This window comes from Electrona antarctica, assembly GCF_951216825.1.
Source record: "Electrona antarctica genome assembly, chromosome: 18".
Taxonomy (NCBI): Eukaryota; Metazoa; Chordata; class Actinopteri; order Myctophiformes; family Myctophidae; genus Electrona; species Electrona antarctica.
This window is the reverse complement of record NC_136799.1, coordinates 886802-901429: the sequence shown is the minus strand read 5'-3', so window position 1 is coordinate 901429 and position 14628 is coordinate 886802. Positions and strand designations below refer to the sequence as shown.

General features: G+C 48.2%; 1 protein-coding gene across 1 annotated transcript in view; it reads right to left on the bottom strand.

Moving 5' to 3' along the window:
* syt14a (synaptotagmin XIVa) overlaps positions 1 to 14628 on the bottom strand; it is a gene marked incomplete at both ends in the record, with an annotated part of 64987 nt that overhangs the window by 32845 nt on the left and 17514 nt on the right. The window contains one exon of the mRNA XM_079528662.1: positions 9144 to 9305. Coding sequence (XP_079384788.1) covers positions 9144 to 9305 — 162 coding nt within the window. The remainder of the gene's footprint in view (positions 1 to 9143; positions 9306 to 14628) is intronic.

Genomic DNA, 14628 nt, shown 5'->3' with positions numbered 1-14628 from the left:
TCATAACCCAGTTGGTCATAACCCGGTCATAACCCAGTAGGTCATAACCCAGTTGGTCATAACCCAGTTGGTCATAACCCAGTAGGTCATAACCCGGTCATAACCAAGTAGGTCATAACCCAGTAGGTCATAACCCAGTTGGTCATAACCCAGTAGGTCATAACCCAGTAGGTCATAACCCAGTAGGTCATAACCCAGTAGGTCATAACCCGGTCATAACCCAGTAGGTCATAACCCAGTAGGTCATAACCCGGTCATAACCCAGTAGGTCATAACCCAGTAGGTCATAACCCAGTAGGTCATAACCCAGTAGGTCATAACCCGGTCATAACCCAGTAGGTCATAACCCAGTTGGTCATAACCCAGTAGGTCATAACCCAGTTGGTCATAACCCAGTAGGTCATAACCCAGTAGGTCATAACCCGGTCATAACCCAGTAGGTCATAACCCAGTAGGTCATAACCCAGTAGGTCATAACCCAGTCATAACCCAGTAGGTCATAACCCAGTTGGTCATAACCCAGTTGGTCATAACCCAGTAGGTCATAACCCAGTAGGTCATAACCCAGTAGGTCATAACCCAGTAGGTCATAACCCAGTAGGTCATAACCCGGTCATAACCCAGTAGGTCATAACCCAGTTGGTCATAACCCAGTAGGTCATAACCCAGTAGGTCATAACCCAGTAGGTCATAACCCGGTCATAACCCAGTTGGTCATAACCCGGTCATAACCCAGTAGGTCATAACCCAGTAGGTCATAACCCAGTAGGTCATAACCCAGTAGGTCATAACCCAGTAGGTCATAACCCAGTTGGTCATAACCCAGTAGGTCATAACCCAGTAGGTCATAACCCAGTAGGTCATAACCCAGTAGGTCATAACCCGGTCATAACCCAGTTGGTCATAACCCAGTAGGTCATAACCCAGTAGGTCATAACCCAGTAGGTCATAATCCGGTCATAACCCAGTAGGTCATAACCCGGTCATAACCCAGTTGGTCATAACCCAGTAGGTCATAACCCGGTCATAACCTAGTAGGTCATAACCCAGTAGGTCATAACCCAGTAGGTCATAACCCGGTCATAACCCAGTAGGTCATAACCCAGTAGGTCATAACCCAGTTGGTCATAACCCAGTAGGTCATAACCCAGTTGGTCATAACCCAGTAGGTCATAACCCAGTTGGTCATAACCCAGTAGGTCATAACCCAGTAGGTCATAACCCAGTTGGTCATAACCCAGTAGGTCATAACCCAGTAGGTCATAACCCAGTTGGTCATAACCCAGTAGGTCATAACCCAGTTGGTCATAACCCAGTAGGTCATAACCCAGTAGGTCATAACCCAGTTGGTCATAACCCAGTAGGTCATAACCCAGTTGGTCATAACCCAGTAGGTCATAACCCAGTAGGTCATAACCCAGTTGGTCATAACCCAGTAGGTCATAACCCAGTAGGTCATAACCCAGTTGGTCATAACCCAGTAGGTCATAACCCAGTAGGTCATAACCCGGTCATAACCCAGTAGGTCATAACCCAGTAGGTCATAACCCAGTAGGTCATAACCCAGTAGGTCATAACCCAGTCATAACCCAGTAGGTCATAACCCAGTTGGTCATAACCCAGTTGGTCATAACCCAGTAGGTCATAACCCAGTAGGTCATAACCCAGTAGGTCATAACCCGGTCATAACCCAGTAGGTCATAACCCAGTTGGTCATAACCCAGTAGGTCATAACCCAGTAGGTCATAACCCAGTTGGTCATAACCCAGTAGGTCATAACCCAGTAGGTCATAACCCAGTAGGTCATAACCCGGTCATAACCCAGTTGGTCATAACCCAGTAGGTCATAACCCAGTAGGTCATAACCCGGTCATAACCCAGTAGGTCATAACCCAGTAGGTCATAACCCAGTAGGTCATAACCCAGTCATAACCCAGTAGGTCATAACCCAGTTGGTCATAACCCAGTTGGTCATAACCCAGTAGGTCATAACCCAGTAGGTCATAACCCAGTAGGTCATAACCCGGTAGGTCATAACCCAGTTGGTCATAACCCAGTAGGTCATAACCCAGTAGGTCATAACCCAGTTGGTCATAACCCAGTTGGTCATAACCCAGTTGGTCATAACCCAGTAGGTCATAACCCAGTAGATCATAACCCAGTAGGTCATAACCCAGTAGGTCATAACCCAGTAGGTCATAACCCAGTAGGTCATAACCCAGTTGGTCATAACCCAGTAGGTCATAACCCAGTAGGTCATAACCCAGTAGGTCATAACCCGGTCATAACCCAGTAGGTCATTACCCAGTAGGTCATAACCCGGTAGGTCATAACCCAGTTGGTCATAACCCAGTAGGTCATAACCCAGTTGGTCATAACCCAGTAGGTCATAACCCAGTAGGTCATAACCCAGTAGGTCATAACCCGGTCATAACCCAGTTGGTCATAACCCAGTAGGTCATAACCCAGTAGGTCATAACCCGGTCATAACCCAGTTGGTCATAACCCAGTAGGTCATAACCCAGTTGGTCATAACCCAGTAGGTCATAATCCGGTCATAACCCAGTAGGTCATAACCCAGTAGGTCATAACCCAGTAGGTCATAACCCAGTAGGTCATAATCCGGTCATAACCCAGTAGGTCATAACCCGGTCATAACCCAGTTGGTCATAACCCAGTAGGTCATAACCCAGTAGGTCATAACCCGGTCATAACCCAGTAGGTCATAACCCAGTAGGTCATAACCCAGTAGGTCATAACCCAGTAGGTCATTACCCAGTAGGTCATAACCCGGTAGGTCATAACCCAGTTGGTCATAACCCAGTAGGTCATAACCCAGTTGGTCATAACCCAGTAGGTCATAACCCAGTAGGTCATAATCCAGTAGGTCATAACCCAGTTGGTCATAACCCAGTTGGTCATAACCCAGTAGGTCATAACCCAGTTGGTCATAACCCAGTAGGTCATAACCCAGTTGGTCATAACCCAGTAGGTCATAACCCAGTTGGTCATAACCCAGTAGGTCATAACCCAGTAGGTCATAATCCAGTAGGTCATAACCCAGTTGGTCATAACCCAGTTGGTCATAACCCAGTAGGTCATAACCCAGTTGGTCATAACCCAGTAGGTCATAATCCAGTAGGTCATAACCCAGTTGGTCATAACCCAGTAGGTCATAACCCAGTTGGTCATAACCCAGTAGGTCATAACCCAGTAGGTCATAATCCAGTAGGTCATAACCCAGTAGGTCATAACCCAGTTGGTCATAACCCAGTAGGTCATAACCCGGTCATAACCCAGTAGGTCATAACCCAGTTGGTCATAACCCAGTAGGTCATAACCCAGTTGGTCATAACCCAGTAGGTCATAACCCAGTAGGTCATAATCCAGTAGGTCATAACCCGGTCATAACCCAGTAGGTCATAACCCAGTTGGTCATAACCCAGTAGGTCATAACCCAGTAGGTCATAACCCAGTAGGTCATAACCCGGTCATAACCCAGTAGGTCATAACCCAGTTGGTCATAACCCAGTTGGTCATAACCCAGTAGGTCATAACCCAGTTGGTCATAACCCAGTAGGTCATAACCCAGTAGGTCATAATCCAGTAGGTCATAACCCAGTAGGTCATAACCCAGTAGGTCATAACCCAGTAGGTCATAACCCGGTCATAACCCAGTAGGTCATAACCCAGTTGGTCATAACCCAGTAGGTCATAACCCGGTCATAACCCAGTTGGTCATAACCCAGTAGGTCATAACCCGGTCATAACCCAGTTGGTCATAACCCAGTAGGTCATAACCCAGTAGGTCATAACCCGGTCATAACCCAGTTGGTCATAACCCAGTAGGTCATAACCCAGTAGGTCATAACCCAGTTGGTCATAACCCAGTAGGTCATAACCCGGTCATAACCCAGTAGGTCATAACCCAGTTGGTCATAACCCAGTAGGTCATAACCCGGTCATAACCCAGTTGGTCATAACCCAGTAGGTCATAACCCGGTCATAACCCAGTAGGTCATAACCCAGTTGGTCATAACCCAGTAGGTCATAACCCGGTCATAACCCAGTTGGTCATAACCCAGTAGGTCATAACCCGGTCATAACCCAGTTGGTCATAACCCAGTAGGTCATAACCCAGTAGGTCATAACCCGGTCATAACCCAGTAGGTCATAACCCAGTAGGTCATAACCCAGTTGGTCATAACCCAGTAGGTCATAACCCAGTAGGTCATAACCCAGTAGGTCATAACCCGGTCATAACCCAGTAGGTCATAACCCAGTAGGTCATAACCCAGTAGGTCATAACCCAGTAGGTCATAACCCGGTCATAACCCAGTAGGTCATAACCCAGTAGGTCATAACCCAGTCATAACCCAGTAGGTCATAACCCAGTAGGTCATAACCCGGTCATAACCCAGTAGGTCATAACCCAGTAGGTCATAACCCGGTCATAACCCAGTAGGTCATAACCCAGTTGGTCATAACCCAGTAGGTCATAACCCAGTAGGTCATAACCCAGTAGGTCATAACCCGGTCATAACCCAGTTGGTCATAACCCGGTCATAACCCAGTAGGTCATAACCCAGTAGGTCATAACCCAGTAGGTCATAACCCAGTTGGTCATAACCCAGTAGGTCATAACCCAGTAGGTCATAACCCAGTAGGTCATAACCCAGTAGGTCATAACCCAGTTGGTCATAACCCAGTAGGTCATAACCCAGTAGGTCATAACCCAGTAGGTCATAACCCAGTAGGTCATAACCCAGTTGGTCATAACCCAGTAGGTCATAACCCGGTCATAACCCAGTAGGTCATAACCCAGTAGGTCATAACCCAGTAGGTCATAACCCGGTCATAACCCAGTAGGTCATAACCCAGTAGGTCATAACCCAGTAGGTCATAACCCAGTAGGTCATAACCCAGTAGGTCATAACCCAGTAGGTCATAACCCAGTTGGTCATAACCCAGTAGGTCATAACCCGGTCATAACCCAGTTGGTCATAACCCAGTAGGTCATAACCCAGTTGGTCATAACCCAGTAGGTCATAACCCAGTTGGTCATAACCCAGTAGGTCATAACCCAGTAGGTCATAACCCAGTAGGTCATAACCCGGTCATAACCCAGTAGGTCATAACCCAGTAGGTCATAACCCGGTCATAACCCAGTTGGTCATAACCCAGTTGGTCATAACCCAGTAGGTCATAACCCGGTCATAACCCAGTAGGTCATAACCCAGTAGGTCATAACCCAGTTGGTCATAACCCAGTAGGTCATAACCCAGTAGGTCATAACCCAGTAGGTCATAACCCAGTTGGTCATAACCCAGTAGGTCATAACCCAGTTGGTCATAACCCAGTAGGTCATAACCCAGTTGGTCATAACCCAGTAGGTCATTACCCAGTAGGTCATAACCCGGTAGGTCATAACCCAGTTGGTCATAACCCAGTAGGTCATAACCCAGTTGGTCATAACCCAGTAGGTCATAACCCAGTAGGTCATAACCCGGTCATAACCCAGTAGGTCATAACCCAGTAGGTCATAACCCAGTTGGTCATAACCCAGTAGGTCATAACCCGGTCATAACCCAGTAGGTCATAACCCAGTAGGTCATAACCCAGTTGGTCATAACCCAGTAGGTCATAACCCAGTAGGTCATAACCCGGTCATAACCCAGTAGGTCATAACCCAGTTGGTCATAACCCAGTAGGTCATAACCCAGTAGGTCATAACCCGGTCATAACCCAGTAGGTCATAACCCAGTAGGTCATAACCCAGTAGGTCATAACCCAGTTGGTCATAACCCAGTTGGTCATAACCCAGTAGGTCATAACCCAGTAGGTCATAACCCAGTAGGTCATAACCCGGTCATAACCCAGTAGGTCATAACCCAGTAGGTCATAACCCGGTCATAACCCAGTAGGTCATAACCCGGTCATAACCCAGTTGGTCATAACCCAGTAGGTCATAACCCAGTAGGTCATAACCCAGTAGGTCATAACCCGGTCATAACCCAGTAGGTCATAACCCGGTCATAACCCAGTAGGTCATAACCCAGTAGGTCATAACCCAGTAGGTCATAACCCAGTAGGTCATAACCCGGTCATAACCCAGTTGGTCATAACCCAGTAGGTCATAACCCGGTCATAACCCAGTTGGTCATAACCCAGTTGGTCATAACCCAGTAGGTCATAACCCAGTTGGTCATAACCCAGTAGGTCATAACCCGGTCATAACCCAGTTGGTCATAACCCAGTAGGTCATAACCCAGTAGGTCATAACCCAGTAGGTCATAACCCAGTAGGTCATAACCCGGTCATAACCCAGTTGGTCATAACCCGGTCATAACCCAGTAGGTCATAACCCAGTTGGTCATAACCCAGTAGGTCATAACCCGGTCATAACCCAGTTGGTCATAACCCAGTAGGTCATAACCCAGTAGGTCATAACCCAGTAGGTCATAACCCAGTAGGTCATAACCCAGTAGGTCATAACCCAGTTGGTCATAACCCAGTAGGTCATAACCCAGTTGGTCATAACCCAGTTGGTCATAACCCAGTAGGTCATAACCCAGTAGGTCATAACCCAGTTGGTCATAACCCAGTTGGTCATAACCCAGTAGGTCATAACCCGGTCATAACCCAGTAGGTCATAACCCAGTAGGTCATAACCCGGTCATAACCCAGTTGGTCATAACCCAGTAGGTCATAACCCAGTAGGTCATAACCCGGTCATAACCCAGTTGGTCATAACCCAGTAGGTCATAACCCGGTCATAACCCAGTTGGTCATAACCCAGTAGGTCATAACCCAGTTGGTCATAACCCAGTAGGTCATAACCCGGTCATAACCCAGTTGGTCATAACCCAGTAGGTCATAACCCAGTTGGCCATAACCCAGTAGGTCATAACCCGGTCATAACCCAGTTGGTCATAACCCAGTAGGTCATAACCCAGTTGGTCATAACCCAGTTGGTCATAACCCAGTTGGTCATAACCCAGTTGGTCATAACCCAGTAGGTCATAACCCAGTAGGTCATAACCCGGTCATAACCCAGTTGGTCATAACCCAGTAGGTCATAACCCAGTAGGTCATAACCCAGTAGGTCATAACCCAGTAGGTCATAACCCAGTTGGTCATAACCCAGTAGGTCATAACCCAGTAGGTCATAACCCAGTAGGTCATAACCCAGTAGGTCATAACCCGGTCATAACCCAGTAGGTCATAACCCAGTAGGTCATAACCCAGTAGGTCATAACCCAGTTGGTCATAACCCAGTTGGTCATAACCCAGTAGGTCATAATCCAGTAGGTCATAACCCAGTAGGTCATAACCCAGTAGGTCATAACCCAGTAGGTCATAACCCAGTAGGTCATAACCCAGTTGGTCATAACCCAGTAGGTCATAACCCAGTTGGTCATAACCCAGTAGGTCATAACCCGGTCATAACCCAGTAGGTCATAACCCAGTTGGTCATAACCCAGTAGGTCATAACCCGGTCATAACCCAGTAGGTCATAACCCGGTCATAACCCAGTAGGTCATAACCCAGTTGGTCATAACCCAGTAGGTCATAACCCGGTCATAACCCAGTTGGTCATAACCCAGTAGGTCATAACCCAGTAGGTCATAACCCAGTAGGTCATAACCCAGTAGGTCATAACCCGGTCATAACCCAGTAGGTCATAACCCAGTTGGTCATAACCCAGTAGGTCATAACCCAGTAGGTCATAACCCAGTTGGTCATAACCCAGTTGGTCATAACCCAGTAGGTCATAACCCAGTAGGTCATAACCCAGTTGGTCATAACCCAGTAGGTCATAACCCGGTCATAACCCAGTAGGTCATAACCCAGTTGGTCATAACCCAGTAGGTCATAACCCGGTCATAACCCAGTAGGTCATAACCCAGTAGGTCATAACCCGGTCATAACCCAGTAGGTCATAACCCAGTAGGTCATAACCCAGTTGGTCATAACCCAGTTGGTCATAACCCAGTAGGTCATAACCCAGTTGGTCATAACCCAGTTGGTCATAACCCAGTAGGTCATAACCCAGTAGGTCATAACCCAGTTGGTCATAACCCAGTAGGTCATAACCCAGTAGGTCATAACCCAGTAGGTCATAACCCAGTAGGTCATAACCCGGTCATAACCCAGTTGGTCATAACCCAGTAGGTCATAACCCAGTAGGTCATAACCCGGTCATAACCCAGTTGGTCATAACCCAGTTGGTCATAACCCAGTAGGTCATAACCCGGTCATAACCCAGTTGGTCATAACCCAGTAGGTCATAACCCAGTAGGTCATAACCCGGTCATAACCCAGTTGGTCATAACCCGGTTGGTCATAACCCAGTAGGCACTTTTTGATGACCATTTGATGCCATTTAGACTTGCATACCCAAAACTAAATAATGTTGTTATCGTTGGATAAGATTTTCTCCACAATTCCATGCTGTATTGATGTTGGTACCATTAGGAGAGACAACAGGCTGTATTGATGTTGGTACCATTAGGAGAGATGACAGGCAAACTCTTGAGAGCGTAAAATGAAACCAAATGGACCCATAAGGGTCATTTGCTTTCATTTTACGCTCTCAAGAGTTAAAGATCTATAAGGGTGGTTACCAACTCTCCATCACTTAGCTGGGGGACCCCCTGGAACCCCCTCAAGGTCCCCGGACCACTGGTTGAGAACCACTGCCGTAAATCATTACATTTATCATTAGAATGTGAACAGAATATTGAGAAGGTGCAGTAACCAGTAGTGACCAGCAGGCTGATCCATGGTGTTACATTATGTGTCATTAGAAGGTGCAGTAACCAGTAGTGACCAGCAGGCTGATCCATGGTGTTACATTATGTGTCATTAGAAGGTGCAGTAACCAGTAGTGACCAGCAGGCTGATCCATGGTGTTACATGATGTATCATTATAAGGTGCAGTAACCAGTAGTGACCAGCAGGCTGATCCATGGTGTTACATTATGTGTCATTAGAAGGTGCAGTAACCAGTAGTGACCAGCAGGCTGATCCATGGTGTTACATTATGTATCATTAGAAGGTGCAGTAACACATAGTGACCAGCAGGCTGATCCATGGTGTTACATTATGTATCATTAGAAGGTGCAGTAACACATAGTGACCTGCGGTAGCGGCGGTGGCGCCGCTGAGCTCGTCGAGGCGACGCGGGGCGGAGCCTCTCTCCTGATTGGACGACAGCTTGTTGTTGAGGTAAACGAACAGGACGAGCATTAGGACCATGAGGACGCTGATGGCCGACAGCAGGCCCAGAGCCTCTGGAGACACTGAGGAGAGAAGAGACACACGACGAGCATTAGGACCATGAGGACGCAGCAGGCCCAGAGCCTCTGGAGACACTGAGGAGAGAAGACACACGACGAGCATTAGGACCATGAGGACGCAGCAGGCCCAGAGCCTCTGGAGACACTGAGGAGAGAAGACACACGACGAGCATTAGGACCATGAGGACGCAGCAGGCCCAGAGCCTCTGGAGACACTGAGGAGAGAAGAGACACGACGAGCATTAGGACCATGAGGACGCAGCAGGCCCAGAGCCTCGGGAGACACTGAGGAGAGAAGAGACACGACGAGCATTAGGACCATGAGGACGCAGCAGGCCCAGAGCCTCTGGAGACACTGAGGAGGGAAGAGACACGCACGCACAGTGGTGGAAAAAGTACTCAATTGTTTTACTTAAGTAAAAGTACCAATACTGCAATTTAGAACTACTTTGTTACAGGTAAAAGTACGGAATTGGAAAAGAGAAGGGAACCCTCACACTCATATGCTCCAAAGAGAAGGGAACCCTCACACTCATATGCTCCAAAGAGAAGGGAACCCTCATACTCATATGCTCCAAAAGAGAAGGGAACCCTCACACTCATATGCTCCAAAAGAGAAGGGAACCCTCACACTCATATGCTCCAAAAGAGAAGGGAACCCTCACACTCATATAAAAGAGAAGGGAACCCTCACACTCATATAAAAGAGAAGGGAACCCTCACACTCATATAAAAGAGAAGGGAACCCTCACACTCATATGAAGAGAAGGGAACCCTCACACTCATATAAAAGAGAAGGGAACCCTCACACTCATATGAAAAGAGAAGGGAACCCTCACACTCATATGAAGAGAAGGGAACCCTCACACTCATATAAAGAGAAGGGAACCCTCACACTCATATAAAGAGAAGGGAACCCTCACACTCATATGAAGAGAAGGGAACCCTCACACTCATATGAAGAGAAGGGAACCCTCACACTCATATGAAGAGAAGGGAACCCTCACACTCATATAAAGAGAAGGGAACCCTCACACTCATATAAAGAGAAGGGAACCCTCACACTCATATGAAGAGAAGGGAACCCTCACACTCATATGAAGAGAAGGGAACCCTCACACTCATATGAAGAGAAGGGAACCCTCACACTCATATAAAGAGAAGGGAACCCTCACACTCATATGAAGAGAAGGGAACCCTCACACTCATATGAAGAGAAGGGAACCCTCACACTCATATGAAGAGAAGGGAACCCTCACACTCATATGAAAAGAGAAGGGAACCCTCACACTCATATAAAGAGAAGGGAACCCTCACACTCATATAAAGAGAAGGGAACCCTCACACTCATATGAAGAGAAGGGAACCCTCACACTCATATAAAGAGAAGGGAACCCTCACACTCATATGAAGAGAAGGGAACCCTCACAATCATATGAAGAGAAGGGAACCCTCACACTCATATAAAGAGAAGGGAACCCTCACACTCATATAAAGAGAAGGGAACCCTCACACTCATATGAAGAGAAGGGAACCCTCACACTCATATAAAGAGAAGGGAACCCTCACACTCATATGAAAAGAGAAGGGAACCCTCACACTCATATGAAGAGAAGGGAACCCTCACACTCATATAAAGAGAAGGGAACCCTCACACTCATATGAAGAGAAGGGAACCCTCACACTCATATGAAAGAGAAGGGAACCCTCACACTCATATGAAAAGAGAAGGGAACCCTCACACTCATATAAAGAGAAGGGAACCCTCACACTCATATGAAGAGAAGGGAACCCTCACACTCATATGAAGAGAAGGGAACCCTCACACTCATATGAAAAGAGAAGGGAACCCTCACACTCATATGCTCCAAAAGAGAAGGGAACCCTCACACTCATATGAAGAGAAGGGAACCCTCACACTCATATGAAGAGAAGGGAACCCTCACACTCATATAAAGAGAAGGGAACCCTCACACTCATATGCTACAACAGGTTTAAAGAGAAGGGAACCCTCACACTCATATGAAGGGAAGGGAAGGGAAGAGAAGGGAACCCTCACACTCATATGCTCCAAAAAGTTAATTTATTGACGACGTTTCGAGCCAAGGCTCTTCATCTGGTCATTCAAAAGTACGGAATACGGAAGTAAAAGCATCAAAATGTACTTAAAGTACTAAAAGTAATTTTCACAAATTCAAAATGTTTAGAAAATCTAGTGTGTATGTATGTATGTATGTATGTATGTATGTATGTACGTACGTACGTACGTACGTACGTACGTACGTCGGTGTCCTCCAACAGCCAATAAGGGACCACCATTCTTCGTGACGTGACTAAGTTAAGTTTCAGGGTTGGTATAAGATAAGGTCAATAACGGGTCTAAAGGATTTAGAATAGCAGAGAGCTCTAGGACTCAGAGCAGCAGCCGTACCCAGACAGACAGCAGAGAGCTGTAGGACTCAGAGCAGCAGTCGTACCCAGACAGACAGCAGAGAGCTCTAGGACTCAGAGCAGCAGTCGTACCCAGACAGACAGCAGAGAGCTGTAGGACTCAGAGCAGCAGTCGTACCCAGACAGACAGCAGAGAGCTCTAGGACTCAGAGCAGCAGTCGTACCCAGACAGACAGCAGAGAGCTCTAGGACTCAGAGCAGCAGTCGTACCCAGACAGACAGCAGAGAGCTCTAGGACTCAGAGCAGCAGTCGTACCCAGACAGACAGCAGAGAGCTCTAGGACTCAGAGCAGCAGTCGTACCCAGACAGCAGCAGGGAGCTCTAGGACTCAGAGCAGCAGCCGTACCCAGACAGACAGCAGAGAGCTCTAGGACTCAGAGCAGCAGTCGTACCCAGACAGACAGCAGAGAGCTCTAGGACTCAGAGCAGCAGTCGTACCCAGACAGACAGCAGAGAGCTCTAGGACTCAGAGCAGCAGTCGTACCCAGACAGACAGCAGAGAGCTGTAGGACTCAGAGCAGCAGTCGTACCCAGACAGACAGCAGAGAGCTCTAGGACTCAGAGCAGCAGTCGTACCCAGACAGACAGCAGAGAGCTCTAGGACTCAGAGCAGCAGTCGTACCCAGACACAGCAGAGAGCTCTAGGACTCAGAGCAGCAGTCGTACCCAGACAGACAGCAGAAAGCTCTAGGACTCAGAGCAGCAGTCGTACCCAGACAGACAGCAGAGAGCTGTAGGACTCAGAGCAGCAGTCGTACCCAGACAGACAGCAGAGAGCTCTAGGACTCAGAGCAGCAGTCGTACCCAGACAGACAGCAGAGAGCTGTAGGACTCAGAGCAGCCATACATGGCCTACTTGTGTGCAAGGCGCAAGTTGGCATCTGGAGAGAGTGCATTTATAGTTTAGAACTGCAATGGGCTATATTGTTATGCATATACGCCATTTTGGAAATAACTATATATAAATCAGCTCAATAGGCCTATCTCACAGCATTTCCCCACCCCCTTTTTACGCCCCCTTTTAGAGCTAGTGGTCTTTTAACATAGGCTTCCATGTTAAAAGAGGTATTTTCACAAGCCACAAACTACCGTTTTGTAAAGGTAAGGTTTATTCTACTTATTTGAGTTGTTATACCATGGTGTTTTCTTCATATTATTATCGGTCTTTGACATTAGGAAATGTACTTAGATTCTCCAGAGAAAAAAAGTGTAAATGCCTAATGTTAAATGACACCACTATCTACCGGAAGTGGGCGTGGAAAGCGGGCTGTGAGATAGGCCTATCGATGTCCAGCACACATGAAACTCTGTTACTCTCTTGCCTGTAACGGCAAAAACTTGCACTTTTACACCTCCTACAGACGCTTTATGGAACTACACCTGTAATTTGTGTTAAGCCCTTTTCCTCCTCACGTATGTTTTGAAGAGCCTTTGCTTGTAAGTTTTCATGCTTTAGTTCCTGGTCCTTCTCTTCCTGGTCTTACTGGTATCGTATGTATACATACTCTCTCTTACTGGTATCGTATGTAATAAATATTCTCTGCTGGTTAGTTTGTTGGATGTGAGCTGATCCCCAAGTTTCTCCGGGCAGAGAGAGTATAGGTGACACCAAGGTATATTTCAACAGAATAGTAGTTTATTTCCATTAAGCCGTGGTTTATTTGTCATGGACGCATGGCTGCAGAAAAGTGAGTGGTGTTGGTTAGACTCAGTGAGAGCTGCAGGTTCTGCATGTGGCCGGTGTGAAGGCTGGAGACTGAGTGAGGAGTGTGGGGTGAGATGCTGGTTATATATGGCACACCTGGACTGTGATTGGGCAGTGAGTTGAGTGGTGATTATGGAAAGCACCTGTGTCATTGTGGATGCAGGGAATGGGAAATGTCCACCAGAGGCTGCCATTCTGACAGCATGAGATAATTCACAACAGCCGCCCCCACGGTAGCTCAGCTACTGTGAATATGGGAGAATTGTCTATCGAGATGGCAGTGAGTGTAGTGCAGGGACAACCAGTGTAGTGTAAGGGCAACCGGTCTGGTGTATTGGGGTGGACACAGAATGTTCGGTTGTCAGTTAGGGTCAAGCGTTGTCTGCGAAGGCGGACAGTCAGCCACCCCATGGAACAAAAACTTGGGGTTGGTGAAGGGAGGCATTCGGCCGCCCCGTGTTGACCAGATATTTGGGCTGGTGACAGGGGGTTACCTCAGGCGGACGGCCTGGAGGCTGGATAGGAACGGAACTGGCCGCCCCAGTCAGGAACGAAGGGCGACGCCGGTGCAGATGGTGACTGGGTGGTTGGGACCACCCAGGGGACTGCGGTTGTCGGCACGACCACTCTGGCGGACGACCATGGTAGGGGAGCCAGACCGGAAACTGCTGACGCCGGTGAGGCCATACTGGAGGAGGGTCTGGAGGAAACCCTGAGGAGTGGAGCCACGAGGAAGACCGGTGCTTGTGGCGAGGCCACACCGGAGGGTGCCGATGCAGGTAGGACCAGGCAGGAAGTAGTGCGGCAGGTTTGCTTGGCTCAGAAGGCGGGTCTGCTGCATACTGTGGACGTGGACCTGTGGTGGCTGTGGGCCCCCGGACTGGGAGCTCTAAAATAGGTGCCAGGCAAGGCGATGAACACGCCGGGACAGGAGGCGTTGGACACACTGGATTGGGAGGCGTTGGACACGCCGGGTCTGGAGGCCGGACACACGCCAGGCTGGATGGCAATACACACGCCGGACTGGATGGCGATACACACGCCGGACTGGGTGGCGATACAAACGCCGGACTGGATGGCGATACACACGCCGGACTGGATGGCGATACACACGCCGGACTGGATGGCGATACACACGCCGGACTGGATGGCGATACACACGCCGGACT